This window comes from Malus domestica, chromosome 16 (genome assembly GCF_042453785.1).
Source record: "Malus domestica chromosome 16, GDT2T_hap1".
NCBI lineage: Eukaryota > Viridiplantae > Streptophyta > Magnoliopsida > Rosales > Rosaceae > Malus > Malus domestica.
In genome coordinates this window covers 5567118-5579893 of record NC_091676.1, presented here as the reverse complement: position 1 = coordinate 5579893, position 12776 = coordinate 5567118, and the positions used below count along the sequence as shown (strand labels likewise).

Genomic DNA, 12776 nt, shown 5'->3' with positions numbered 1-12776 from the left:
CCACTTTCGTAGACAAATTAATTGGGAAACCAAAATTGAAAATTCCATGCTAAAAATCACATTTATTACAATGCTTCGATACATGACACATATAAACAATGAAAGATAGATGTGCGGTTTAGGATTCAGAGAGAGAGAGAGTAAAAGCCAGAAGCAGGCGAAAAGCAGAGGGGAGTTCCAAAGTTTAACCAAACACAAATCTCTCCCTGCATTCACAAGTCGCAACCATCTCTGACTTGCCCCTCACTCTTTCACTTAGGTGACTTCAGTTGTCGGTCAAAACCCGCACATGCACACCAGACCCCACGCCACGCCCACGGGCCCCACACACGTCCAATTAAATCATCCCTTTGCCACGTCCTCACCCATCACGTTCGAACTCGAAGCCCGGGACACCCCACGTGTGCGGCTCCTGATCCGCTTCAGCTCCTCCACCACTTCCTTGGCGTCCGGCCTGTCGTCCAATCAAATCATCCCTTTGCCACGTCCTCACCCATCACGTTCGAACTCGAAGCTCGGGACACCCCACGTGTGCGGCTCCTGATCCGCTTCAGCTCCTCCACCACTTCCTTGGCGTCCGGCCTGTCGTCCTTATCCGCTGCAACGCACCTGAACGCCAGCTCAGCCGCCGCATACACGCCGTCGGACACGTCCCCGTCGACAACCAGAACCGGGTCCACCACCTGGTGTAGCAGGCCCGTCTGGATTTTCTGCACCACCAAATCCGCCAGCGCCAGCTCCCTCTTGTCCCTCCGCTGGTCCACCGCCTTCAGCCCCGAAATCAGCTCCAGTAAAACGACACCGAAACTGTACACGTCACTCTTGTCGGTCAACCGGAACGACCGGTGGTAATCCGGGTCCAAGTACCCAGGCGTACCCTGCGGGCCGGTCCAAACGTACCCGGAACTGGACGACGTCCTTTCGGGGAAAACCAAGAGCCTGGAAAGCCCAAAGTCCCCGACTTTAATCCCCATATCTTTCTCGACGAAGATATTCGACGACGTTATGTCTCTATGGACCACCGGTGGCACCACCGAGAAGTGCAGGTACTCCATAACCATTGCGGTTTGCAGAGCAATGTCGACTCTCACCTGCCACGTCATCGACCCTTTCCGGTAGAGGCTCTTGGGGCCGTGGAGGTGGTCCGCGAGGGTGCCGTTGGGGACGTAGTCATAGACGAGAAGGAGGCCTCTCGGGTCGCTGCAGTAGCCGTGGAGTTTGACTAAATTTGGGTGGTCAATGGAGGAGAGGATTAGGATTTCGTTGCAGAAGCATTTGTTGGAGAAGGCTTTACCGGATGCGGCGGCGCCGCGGAGGGGTTTGTGGAGGTGTTTTACGGCGACGACTCTGCCGTCGTAGAGCTGACCCAGATATACAGACCCGAACCCACCGTCCCCGATTTTGCGTTTCGGGTCGAATTGGTTTGTTGAGGATTCAAGCTCTTCGTATGTGAAAACTGGCGGGAGGAGGTTGGCGGAGCGGTGGCGGTGGAGGAACAGAGCTGTTGGGTCTTCTTCTGTTGCGGCGGAGCTTAATCTTTTGGACCTGAAGACGGCTATGACAACAGAGACGACGAGTAGGAAGCAAGCCAATGTGAACACGGAGGACAAGATGGTGATTCGATTCGGGTTGTCTTTGCTAATCCACGGCGGCGTGAGGTGAGTTTCGTCGTAAAAACAGAGGAATTGCTTAATTGGGTCGGAGGAGTTAAAGCCGCAGAAGCCATTGTTGGACTTGCATGCTCTGCAGCTGGAAAAGTAAGAGTCTTGTGCTTCGTCCCACTCCAGCTCGATCCCAATTTTGAGGAAATCGTCGAGAAAGCTCAAGACGTCGTCGTGGCAGCCCTGCTGGGTGACAGGGCGGTGCGGAGATCCGCAGTCGTTGAGAAGCTTGAGTGGGTGTTTGATGAGCTTGCAGTCCCAAGGGCAATGGCTGCAGTTGGGAAGATTTGGCGAGAAGCAAGGCTTGAGAACTGAGAGGCGGGAGCAGGAGGCGTCGGATATTCGAAATGGGGTGGCGGAGATGTTGATGGAGCGGCTAGGAATGGAAGGATAGTTAGAGGACGAGCAGTTTGTGACTGTTGAGTTGGTGGTGTGGGGAGAGAGGAGAATCGAGGAGGCGATGGGATCGTAGCTGATGAGAGAGAAAGAGAGGTTATTGATGGAGATGGTGGAGTGGGGGGCAGAGCATTTGATTTGGAAAGAAGGGTGGCCGCATCCTGGTGAAGAAGAGAAGGGGAACGGCGGCGGTGAAGTGAATGGTGGACATGAAAATGTGGAGAAGGACGATGGTTTTGGGAAACATGAGTGGGCGGCGGTGGCAGCTGAGTAGAGTGTTAGGAGGATCAGGACTGAGAGCGCGACGGAGTATGGTGGTAGTGGTGGTGGAGGCATGGATGTGGAAGGGAATGGGAGTGGGAAGGGAAAGAGTGAAGTTTCAGCAGTCATGAGAGAAAAAAAATTGAGATTTTGAATCCGAGGGTCACGTGAAGTGAGGTGGAGATCGAGAGAGAGGACAAAAAAACTCGAAAGCGGTGGTGGACCTGGTGGGTGAATAGTGGTGATCGAGGTGGGTTGAATAATGGTGAAAGAGTTTTTCATTGTGAGTTTGAGTTTTATGTTACGTAGCATTTAACGTTATAAGTATTGGACGATATGTATTCACGAGATTACAGTAAAAATAATAATTCAAATTATCCTAGTTTAGACAATGTTAATCACGAACTAATGGTCTAATGGTAAATGGTAGCTTGCGAAGTTTCATTCAAACTAAAAACTAAAGGTCTCTGGTTCAAAACCATAGTTTGCCACCTGATTCTGAAAAAAAATGGCTATTAGCTTTAGTTTTTTTTCACAGTTTTAGTGAAAAAAAAAAGCTAAAAACACAAAACTGCAAAACCCAGCTTTGAAAAATCAGTTTTTTTTCACATCTGTTTTACATAAAAGTTTATCAAACACTATAATACTATTTTTTTTTTCAAAAGCACTTTTACAAAAAATGTTACACTCTGCTGCTTTATTTCACAGCTGTTTATTCTCACAGCACAGCAGAATCAATTTTTTTTTCAAAATACAGCAATACCAAATCAACCCTTAGTTAACTGTTGAGGCTGCCACACTTAACTAGAATCGAAGAAAGATAGCTCACACAAATTGGAAACATGAAAGTGGTCGAGCTAACTGATGAGAGCCTTTTTAGCCTTTAGAATAAAAAGGTTATCATGTGGAGGGTAGCTACATACAAGTACAGCCAAATTAAGATGAGAGAGGACAGACAGCCTGAGGCCACAGCGGACTACCATAGGAAAGCCCACCCCTACTACCTAAAACAAAGAAAGAAATCCATTCCCATATAGCAATAGCCTTTATGTGAATTATTGTGTAACAAAAAAGCCGCCCCGCCGCGGCAAGCAGGTTGACAAACGCAGGGACGCAGGCTCGCTTACACAGAGGTAGAGTATAGTCAGCTAACCGTTAGCAATCAACGCTAAAACTTCTGTGCTTAATAAATCGTGGAAGCTTAATATCCCACCTAAACTTCGTATTTTTGCACCACCGAGAGTATATTTTTTTAGAAAATGAGAAGGAGAGAGAGAGAGAGAACGTGAGGAAAGTGAGAGGTTTTTGTTTTTGGTTTTTTTTTTTAATATTTGAGGTATTTTAACATCACATGTAGGTGAGATTTCAATAAAAAATAGTAAAATTTTGATCTATGAAATTACATTATTGCCCATCATTTTTTTTTGTGATAAAAGACTAATTTATCTTTTCACTCTCTTTTGGCTGACAAAGAGGATTTTATTAATTAGTAGAGATATACAATGAGTTTATGGCAACGTATTTTTTATTCGTGGTGGCAATCAAGGTTTAGGGTATAACTACATGGTAAAATATCATAGACATAATTGTTTTGCGTTCATGCAGTAAAACGTCTTCTACAAGCAAATTTTAATTATTGTGATCAAAGATCCAACAATTAAAAATTTCAAATATGCTATAACAATCTTTATATTTCTCGAAGTTGAAATTACAACCAAGTAGTCTACCTTTATCTCCATTAAACCTCTTCCCTTCCTTTTCCTTTTCCTTTTCCTGTTCTTCTATTCTCTTGCCTTTCATTTCCCATGGTGAATAATGCTTTTACTTTTATCTTTATAGAATGTCACATCACATTCATACATACTTTAACTTTTTTAAGCTCTGAAATTACTTTGGTATTATTAACAGAAGCTTCGGATCTCTCGATTCAAAATGATTGCCATTTTATTACTGCTTGATTAATTCAATCATGACACAATTTTGCTTTATATATGCAAGGATTCTTATCAATAATGAAGTTTGTAGCTGTTTTGTACTGTCGATGTTAAAAAAAAAAGAAAAAAAAAAGAGGTTTGTAATTGCAGGAATAGGATCCTCTTTAGATTCTCTTTATGCGAATTCGGATGATCAATTAATCGTGTTCATTTATCGTAACTCATGCGATTAGAAATCATTTTAAAATTGAATATAAATAGTACCTAACAAAAACTGATCACACGACGTATAATGAACAGATACTATTCATTGATCCCCGAATCCCACAAAAGGGATCCGAAGAGGATCCTTGTCTGTAACTGTGGATAATTAATTGTTCTTAACAATAAAAAAAAGGGTGTGCTATCCACACACTCCTTTTTACTTCTCACGCACTTCTTATTAATTATGTCATTTGATCTTATTTAATTCATCTGATCTAACGTCCAAAAATTAAAAAGATGTGTGGATATCACACCCCTTAAAAAACTAGGTCCCTCTGGTGTGGGTGTTTAGGGCTGCGGCCGATGGAGGGAGAGACGTGGTGTTTATATATATTTTTTTCAAGTTTTTCTTTTATTTTCTTTATGAATTAGAAAATGTTTATTTGATTAACGGTATAATCTAGCATTTATATTAATTTTGCTGTTTTACCTATTTTTTATATTTAACTTTCATGTGGCGTATTTTTATTGGTTTACATTGTTGTCATTTGACATGTTAACGAAAAATTAGGAAAGTGATCATATCCGGATCCCTTCCACCCAATCTTCCTCATCAAACAATCAGGGCCCTTGAAATTTAATTCAACGGCTAAAAACACGGGTCAACTTGAAAAGTTATAATAACTTTAGCCGTTTGATCAAATTTCAAGGATTCATGTTGTTTGATAAGCAGGATTAGATGGAAGGTATCCGGAGAGGATCCCTTTCCAATCCCTTTCCAATTAGATAATGTCAGAGGTTTAGTACAATTTTGCATATTATATTTCCGGTTTGTCTGCACCATTGGAGATACTCTACGTTAAAAGGACGGGAGTTCCAGTCATTTTACTTCAAGCCTGAGGTAGGCCCACGTCTGGATCAACGTGAAAGCCCATCCAGTTATTAATGGCCCAGTATAACTTTCGTTCCTTGAGACAACAATATGTATGACCCATACAAAACGTTGATAGGATTGCAATGCACGAACTAAAACTGCATGGCCCATGTCACTTTCATTTCTCGGTTTATTTTTCGTATTTGTTATATTTTTCTTTTGTTTAATTGTTTAGACTAGCGGCACGTAGTGGACTAATCTGGTTGTTGAGAGCCTTTTATGCGTCACGATTTCAAATTCTCTCTAACTCATATTAGTATAAATTAATTTAGAGTATTGTTTGTAATAAAAAATAATTTTAATTATTAAGTTGTTTGAGTTGCAATCAGTTAGAACTTGTATAGTCACATTTGATATATACATTGTATTGCAGAAGTCGACTTCAATTTTTGCATTAAAATGCTCATAGTAGTGTATCTTACTATTGTATTTAGGATTCGTTTGGAACTACTTTTAAAATTGCTAAAAGTGTTTTTTGTGAAAATATTTTTAAAACCAATCTTTAGTAAAATACAACTAATATTGGAAAATCACTTGAAGTGATTCCTACAATAAGCACATAACAGATGCTTCTTGCCGCAAACACTTTAAATTTTTTTAGAATCCAAAAACATTTTCCCTAAAACTCTTTTAGTCGTTTTAAAAACATTTCCAAAATGATTCTTACACTCTCTAGTTTAAAATGGACAATTGAAGGGAATATTGATATGGTACAATGAATTTTTTTGAGAAACTAAGAAATGCATGAATCTTTTTAATATGTGGTAAACAAAGATACATGAATTAGTTCTTATTATTTTTGGTACGAGATAAATTATCGTTAGAAACAAAGAATGTAGTATGTGAATATCATAAATGTTATGTTTTTTTTTTTTTGGTCAAATATCATAAATATTTTGTTGGTAGAAAAGGAGTGGGGTTCGAAAATATTTTACCGACTGACTGCAATGCGAAGAATTGTCCAAAATAATCTGGTCGGTCCACGAATATGAACTTCTAGATGATACGACAAACGCCCTCGTACGCGTTGCCATTCCAAGACAAAACCAGTCTCTATTGAAGCCATCAATAGTCATGAGCCCTAACCCTAATTCCGATACATAGGACGTGAGCCCAACTTCTTCGACTCGTCAATGAATTGCAGCCACCGGGAAATTTCGTGGGCCATCACCAAAGTCCCTTATCGTCATTTCCTTCTCATCTTTCTTCTTGCGTAATCCAAGTGCTTGACTATAGTAATCTTCCAATTAAGTGTCTATTTGTTTTAAGAAGGTGAAAATACCGTTTTCTAACTCTATGCAATTGAGTTTGAATTTTTTATGCTTAAATTTTATAAATTTTAATTAGTAGGAGTGATAAGTTTTTTATATTTGATTGCAGAAATGCTTAATGTTCATTATGTTGTCATCATATCATCGTTGCATGATTGTTATATCATCGTTTAATCATCACGTGTGATAAATATGTAATCTTTATTAAACACATGTAACAGGTTATTCCTACTAATTATCATAAACACTTCAATTTAACTTTAACGCATTGTTTTATCGCGTTTACCATAAAAACTCTTCTAGCATAAGTGCTTCCTACGTTGTCCATCCCAAACGAGTAATATAAACCATCTAGAAAAGCAGTTTAATACCAACAAGCAAAACCCAACACAGCCACCCTTTTCCCAAACCCCAATTTGACTAAAAATTTCACATACTATACTCATAGTCAATTTTCATCCGCATCCACAATCTCATTTTTTGACCATCAATCATGGAGTTCTTCAACACCGCCAGGGCGGTCAAGCTGCGAAGCCACCTCGACAAGTACCTCGTCGCCGACGACAACATGGAGTCCGTCCGCCAGAGCCGGAACGGCACCTCCCGAAAGGCCCGGTGGACGGTCGAGCTTGTTGAGAACAAACGCCACGCCATCCGTCTCAAGAGCTGCCACGGCCTCTACCTCACCGCCACCGACCTCCCCTTCCTCCTCGGCATGACCGGTAAGAAAGTCCTCCAGGCGGAGGCCGACAAGCTCGTCGACTGGAAGTTCGAGTGGGAGCCCATACGGGACGGGTTCCAGGTCAAGCTGCGGACGTGGTGCGGCAAGTACTTGCGCGCCAACGGTGGGCCGCCGCCGTGGCGAAACTCCCTCACTCACGACGACCCCACCACGTCAACCACCCAGAACTGGATTTTGTGGGACGTTCTGGAGGCGGAGGTTCCGGCGTCAGAGTCGTTGACTGACTTCTTGCTGTCGCAGCAGTCGAGTTTTTCGTCGTTTTCCGACGAGCCTAACGGGTCGGAGCACGGGTCGCCCCTTTCGGTGTTTTCGACCAGGTCGCCTAGAATTATGTCTCCTAAGCCGTCGTTGAAAAACCTGGTTATGACTACGAAGCCGTCGTCGAAAAACCTGGCTAAGCAGGTATGTTTAGTTTTTGCTTAATTAATTTTAGTTAATTAGTCTTATTAATCGTGATTAAATTTTAATCAAGCATCTTTGTTTGATCATGACATACCATGTTGATCGTCTCTGATTAACCATTGTCACATTTCCATTTTTTCCTTTTCACACTCATGTTTTCTTTTTGGTTTTTAATTAATTTTCAATCAAACAACTATAAAATAAAAATTAATAAATGCGTGATAAAAATAAATAAAATTGTGTAAATCACTTATGTGGATGCAAATTTCTTCCTCCTCGATCTTGGACGATTTTGCACCTACAAAACAATTAACACCTTAGGTTAAGGCCAAGAGCCTCACGCGCCCACGATGAATGGGGGGCTTTGGCAAAAGAACCTCCGATGCCAAAGTTAGAATTTAGAGAGAAAGAATGTTTAGAGAATTTTGGGATTTTTGCCAAAGTGTTGGAATTAGCTTTTTGGTGAGAATGGGAGTATATTTATAGGGATAGGAGGTGGCTAGGGTTTTTAGGTTTAATTAGCCAATTTATTATGATAAATTTGCTAATTAAACATAAAGGGAATAAATGGATGGTTATAGAATCAATTAGCTAGCTTAATTGGGGTAGTAAAGTGGGAAAAGATAGGGAAGGTAGAAAGCTTAAGGGGATGGCCGGCCATATGATGTTTTAGGGTTGAATTGGTTGTATTTTGTGGTTATTTGGATATAATGGATGGTTTAATTGAGAATTAATGGGTTAATTAGGCAATAAACCCATTAATTAGCCAATTAACATAATTTAAAAAGAATGTGTTTGGGAATTACCTTGTAGAAAGGATTTGATGAGATGGACTTTGAATTGTTACCTATTTTGGGCACTTCTGTCTTGGTTGAAAGAGGGTTGCCCGCTGCTTGCGCATAGGAACCTCGTTGTACTGCAAGGGTATTTTTTTCCTTTTTGTCCAAAAAACCCACGTGTCGCCTTGTGAATATTTTTGGCTCCACAACTTCTCTTAATTAATCGTCAGATAAATTGTTGGTTCATCCTAAAAATGCTTAGTGGTTGAATCAAATTATGTGGTCATGCATTTAGGCAATGGAATGTTATAATGTTTGGTGATTGGACATGCATGTAGAGTGTACACTCCTAATTCCTAATTGAGTGAGGAATCTTGCATTTTTGGGCAAAAAGACATTGACTCATTTGATGCATGTATTGCGCAACTTTTATTTGTCTATTTAAAATTTTCCACAAGAAATTGTTAGGAATCAAATCATAAAGTACCTTTAAGATATGAAATAAACTTACATGTTACGAAGTTTGTACTTTTAAGATACTTTTAAATATTAAACACAGAGTATATGTTTAGATAATGTGTGTATTCACTAGTGACACAAACGAGCACCATAATAAAACATCTCGAGAAAATAAGACGGACCTATCATCAATTAGCACGTGATTTAGCCATAATTAGCAATGTTTGATTGCAACTGGCGTGTAAACATATATTTAAGTAGCTACTAAACACAATACCATTTCCGTATATCTATTGAAGTTGATGGAATTTAGTTCCCTAATTGCAATATAATCTCAAAAATGCACATACTATGTCACCAACCCTTCCCCACTACAACTTAATGCGCACTACTTTATTAGTACACATCACATTTGGTCAAGTTTTCACTCCTTTCCTCTCGATCCCTCATCGTGCCATATTCTATTGTACACGTGTCATGAAATAGACAATACACTTTTGTAGTGGAAGTGGACAATTCTATCCTCACCTACAAAAATATATTAAGAGGGGTATGATATCCACACACCCCTTTTTATTTCTCACACATCCTTCTAATTTTCGGTCGTCGGATCGGATGAAATAAAGAAGATTAACGGACATAAATTAACAAGGGGTGTGTGAGAAGTAAAAAGGGGTGTGTGGATAGCACACCCCTATTAAGAAAAGACTTGGTAGATTTTACTTGTCACGGATTCGATATTTTTAGGTTGGCTTACATGTGTGATATTTTTTGGGCTAGTTAGGCGTGCTACCATAAATTAAAAAAAAGTGAAAATTTTCAATGGTATCTTAACTACTCTCATTTTATCATTAAACCTATCACTTGAATGATTTAGTGAACTCAAGTCTATGTGAATGACTTCATGACACTGCAAATCTAATAAATTTTCATATAAATTAACTTTTTTTTTTTGGGAAATAAAAATTTACTAGTTTGCGTTGTCACGAAGTTATTCACATAGAATGGACCTAACTAAATCAGCATTCTTATTAATTTAACCAAAAGGGAAGATGGTAATTTCAAGAACATATTTGCCAATTTGGATCTTCTTCAGACCTTAGTATCTAGATTTGACTAAAAAATTCGGACTCTTGGTCAGTGTGAAAAAAAGATTGGAGCTCTGAGTTTGTGTGAGGTGGATCAGTAAAATGAGTTAGTAGAACTGTCGAATTCCATCTGAATGATCTGAATTGCCTGATTCTTAGACTCCGAACAATGAAATCCAAAGAAGATCTCTATCGCATACTCCTCCCTAGGAACTCCCATCCCCATATTGTCCATGTTTTGAATGTGACTCTAGGTTTGTTTTATTTGGTGACCCTCTGTGTAATTTGCTTCTGATGCATCCTATATCAATCATAATTAAGAATAAGAAAAAGAACTCGGGCCAGGCCCATGAAGGGAAGTCGGCCGCTCAGAGGCTCTCCACGCGGAACCCATAAAGAGATTAGGCCACGTGAGCGACACGTGTACACAATCGCGTGGCCAATCACGCGGTAGGTGATGGGAGCCACTGGCGTTTGTCGTTACTTGACCAGTACAAGTTCAAATTCATCGCATCTTCAAAGCGTACACTCCACATTTGCTTGTCCGAATTAGATTTTCAGAAACCGAAAAATCCGTTAGATCTTCCGATTTTTTAATCCGATACCATTTTTCCGCAGATGAATACCAACAAGTTCCGAATCGGAATGGACTTCTTCCGCAACGCCAAGGCGGTGCGTCTCCGCAGCCACCTCGAGAAGTACCTCCTGGCCGAGGAGGACGAGGAATCCGTCACCCAGGAGAGAAATGGGTCATCCAAGAGAGCCCGGTGGACCGTCGAGTTCGTGTCCGACTCCGACCACATCATCCGGCTCAAGAGCTGCTTCGGCAAGTACCTCACCGCCTCCAACCAGCCCTTCCTCCTCGGGATGACTGGCCAGAAAGTGCTGCAGACTCTGCCGCAGCGGCTCGACTCCTCGGTCGAGTGGGAGCCCGTCAAGGATTGCAAGCAGGTCCGGCTCAAGACCCGGTACGGCAACTTCCTCCGAGCCAATGGGGGACTGCCGCCGTGGCGGAACTCGGTGACTCACGACATTCCTCACAGAACCGCAACGCAAGATTGGGTTCTGTGGGATATCGATGTTGTCGAGATTCGTACCAACTCTCCGGCTGCGTGGCCCACCGGACCGCCGCCGCTTCCCCATTCTGATTCTCTGGATTTCGATTCCAGCTCCCCATCAGCCGCTTCCGTCAAATCCAGCCATTTTTCAAGACAAGGGGTTTGTTTCTGAATTGGGTTTTCTTAAAGTTGGATTTTTTTTTCTTCGATTTAATCTAATTTAATTTGATGAATTATAAATTGCAGTCGAGTGATTCTTATGTGGAGTCGCCGCCGAAGGAGGGGAGGACTATATATTACCAGATAGCTGAAGATAACGGCGATGTGGGTGATGAAGCAGTGCAGGGCTACTCTATGACTTTTAAAGGAATTGGGGTTGATGAGTTGACTCGTAAGCTCGAGGAGGAAACCGGGATTGAGGGGATCATCGTTTGTGCTCGAAGCCCTTTGAATCACCAGCTCTATCCACTTCGATTGCAGCTTCCCCCGAACAATGTGACCATGCAGGTTGTCCTGGTGTTGCCGAATTCAAAAGGTGAGGCTTTTGTTAACTTCGATTAATCACTGCTACCATTACTTCATGTTCAATGTACCAATTGTGACCAATTCTGCGAGTTCCGATGCCGTTTTGCTGAAAAATTTTGTGAACTAAAAGTGGCAACCAGATAGCATTGGCTTCTCTATATAAAGATGTGCTGTTTTAGTCTTATAAGGAGCGAAAATGTCGATTTGTAGAATGGAAAAATAGAGTGTCTGTCAAATGCATTACAGTATATGGCTCCGAATTGGAAATCTCATAACCATTTCCAATTAGAGTATTTAGAAATCGCGGTTTTTCTTGTAGCGAGATTGAAGTTAAAAGACAATGGTTGTCGAGAGCGATTCAATGCTCGCGTCAATTTCTTTCGGTTTTTCTTGTTAACTGAGTTGTAAGTGACATAATCTGTATATACATTTCCAATTCCCGATTGAGAGACTTGGATTGATCTTGTCTTCTGCTGTTGCGTACGCCTTACCATGTTTTCCCCTTTGGTGTATCAGCTGGGAAAGATCTTGCAAAACAGGGTTTGTTATAGGAGGCATCGTCATCAAACGGAAATCAAAGTTTTGGTCCGGCTGCAAATATACACTCTCATCATCTTCTGTACATATTTTGATTTGGGAGACTTCTGTGTATGGTATACCAAGGATTCGAATCACCGGATAACGCGGAGTCCTGCCTTCGGTTGATGTCGCAACAGCTTAAGTACATGATGTGCAGAGAGTTGAAGGACTTGTGTTCTTGTCCTTTTTTTTTTACTTGGGACGTACTTAAATCTGTAAAAATTATGCTTTTTGTATGAGCATTTTCAGATGAACCGGTGGCTTTGTTCCTCCTGTTAATTTATCTTTTATCCACTTTTATTTCTTTCATATGCATTATATATATATATTTTTTTTTTAAATAGTAGAAATAAATTAAAATCTTCTAATTCCAATAAATCTTTCGAAATTTTTTTTTTCAATAAATCTACTTAATATTTTCTAAACCAAAAACTAATATGCTCTCACAAATTCATTTGCACACCCTAACTCAACGTAATAAAT

The 12776-nt window shown here is 40.9% G+C and overlaps 2 protein-coding genes across 2 annotated transcripts; one reads left to right on the top strand and one right to left on the bottom strand.

The window, feature by feature from the left end:
- Nucleotides 1-17: 17 nt before the first annotated feature.
- On the bottom strand, nucleotides 18-2704 carry LOC103402946 (LEAF RUST 10 DISEASE-RESISTANCE LOCUS RECEPTOR-LIKE PROTEIN KINASE-like 1.5). Its single transcript, XM_008341731.4, has one exon. The coding sequence runs from the start codon at nucleotides 2628-2630 to the stop codon at nucleotides 471-473; it is 2160 nt and encodes a 719-aa protein (XP_008339953.3). The 5' UTR covers nucleotides 2631-2704; the 3' UTR covers nucleotides 18-470.
- A 3760-nt stretch (nucleotides 2705-6464) lies between these two features.
- LOC103402945 (uncharacterized) lies at nucleotides 6465-12602 on the top strand. The gene is made up of 4 exons (XM_008341730.4): nucleotides 6465-7805; nucleotides 10750-11349; nucleotides 11436-11724; nucleotides 12231-12602. The coding sequence occupies exons 1-4, from the start codon at nucleotides 7155-7157 to the stop codon at nucleotides 12263-12265; spliced, it is 1575 nt and encodes a 524-aa protein (XP_008339952.3). The 5' UTR covers nucleotides 6465-7154; the 3' UTR covers nucleotides 12266-12602.
- The last annotated feature ends 174 nt before the right edge of the window (nucleotides 12603-12776 follow it).

Bases quoted from the DNA above. Each gene is read 5' to 3' on its own strand.
- LOC103402945 (XM_008341730.4), top strand. From the start codon at position 7,155: ATGGAGTTCTTCAACACCGCCAGGGCGGTCAAGCTGCGAAGCCACCTC. The intron at 11,350-11,435 runs GTTTGTTTCTGA...TATAAATTGCAG, and splicing joins GCCATTTTTCAAGACAAGGG to TCGAGTGATTCTTATGTGGA. The intron at 11,725-12,230 runs GTGAGGCTTTTG...TTGGTGTATCAG, and splicing joins GGTGTTGCCGAATTCAAAAG to CTGGGAAAGATCTTGCAAAA.
- LOC103402946 (XM_008341731.4), bottom strand. From the start codon at position 2,630: ATGCTACGTAACATAAAACTCAAACTCACAATGAAAAACTCTTTCACC.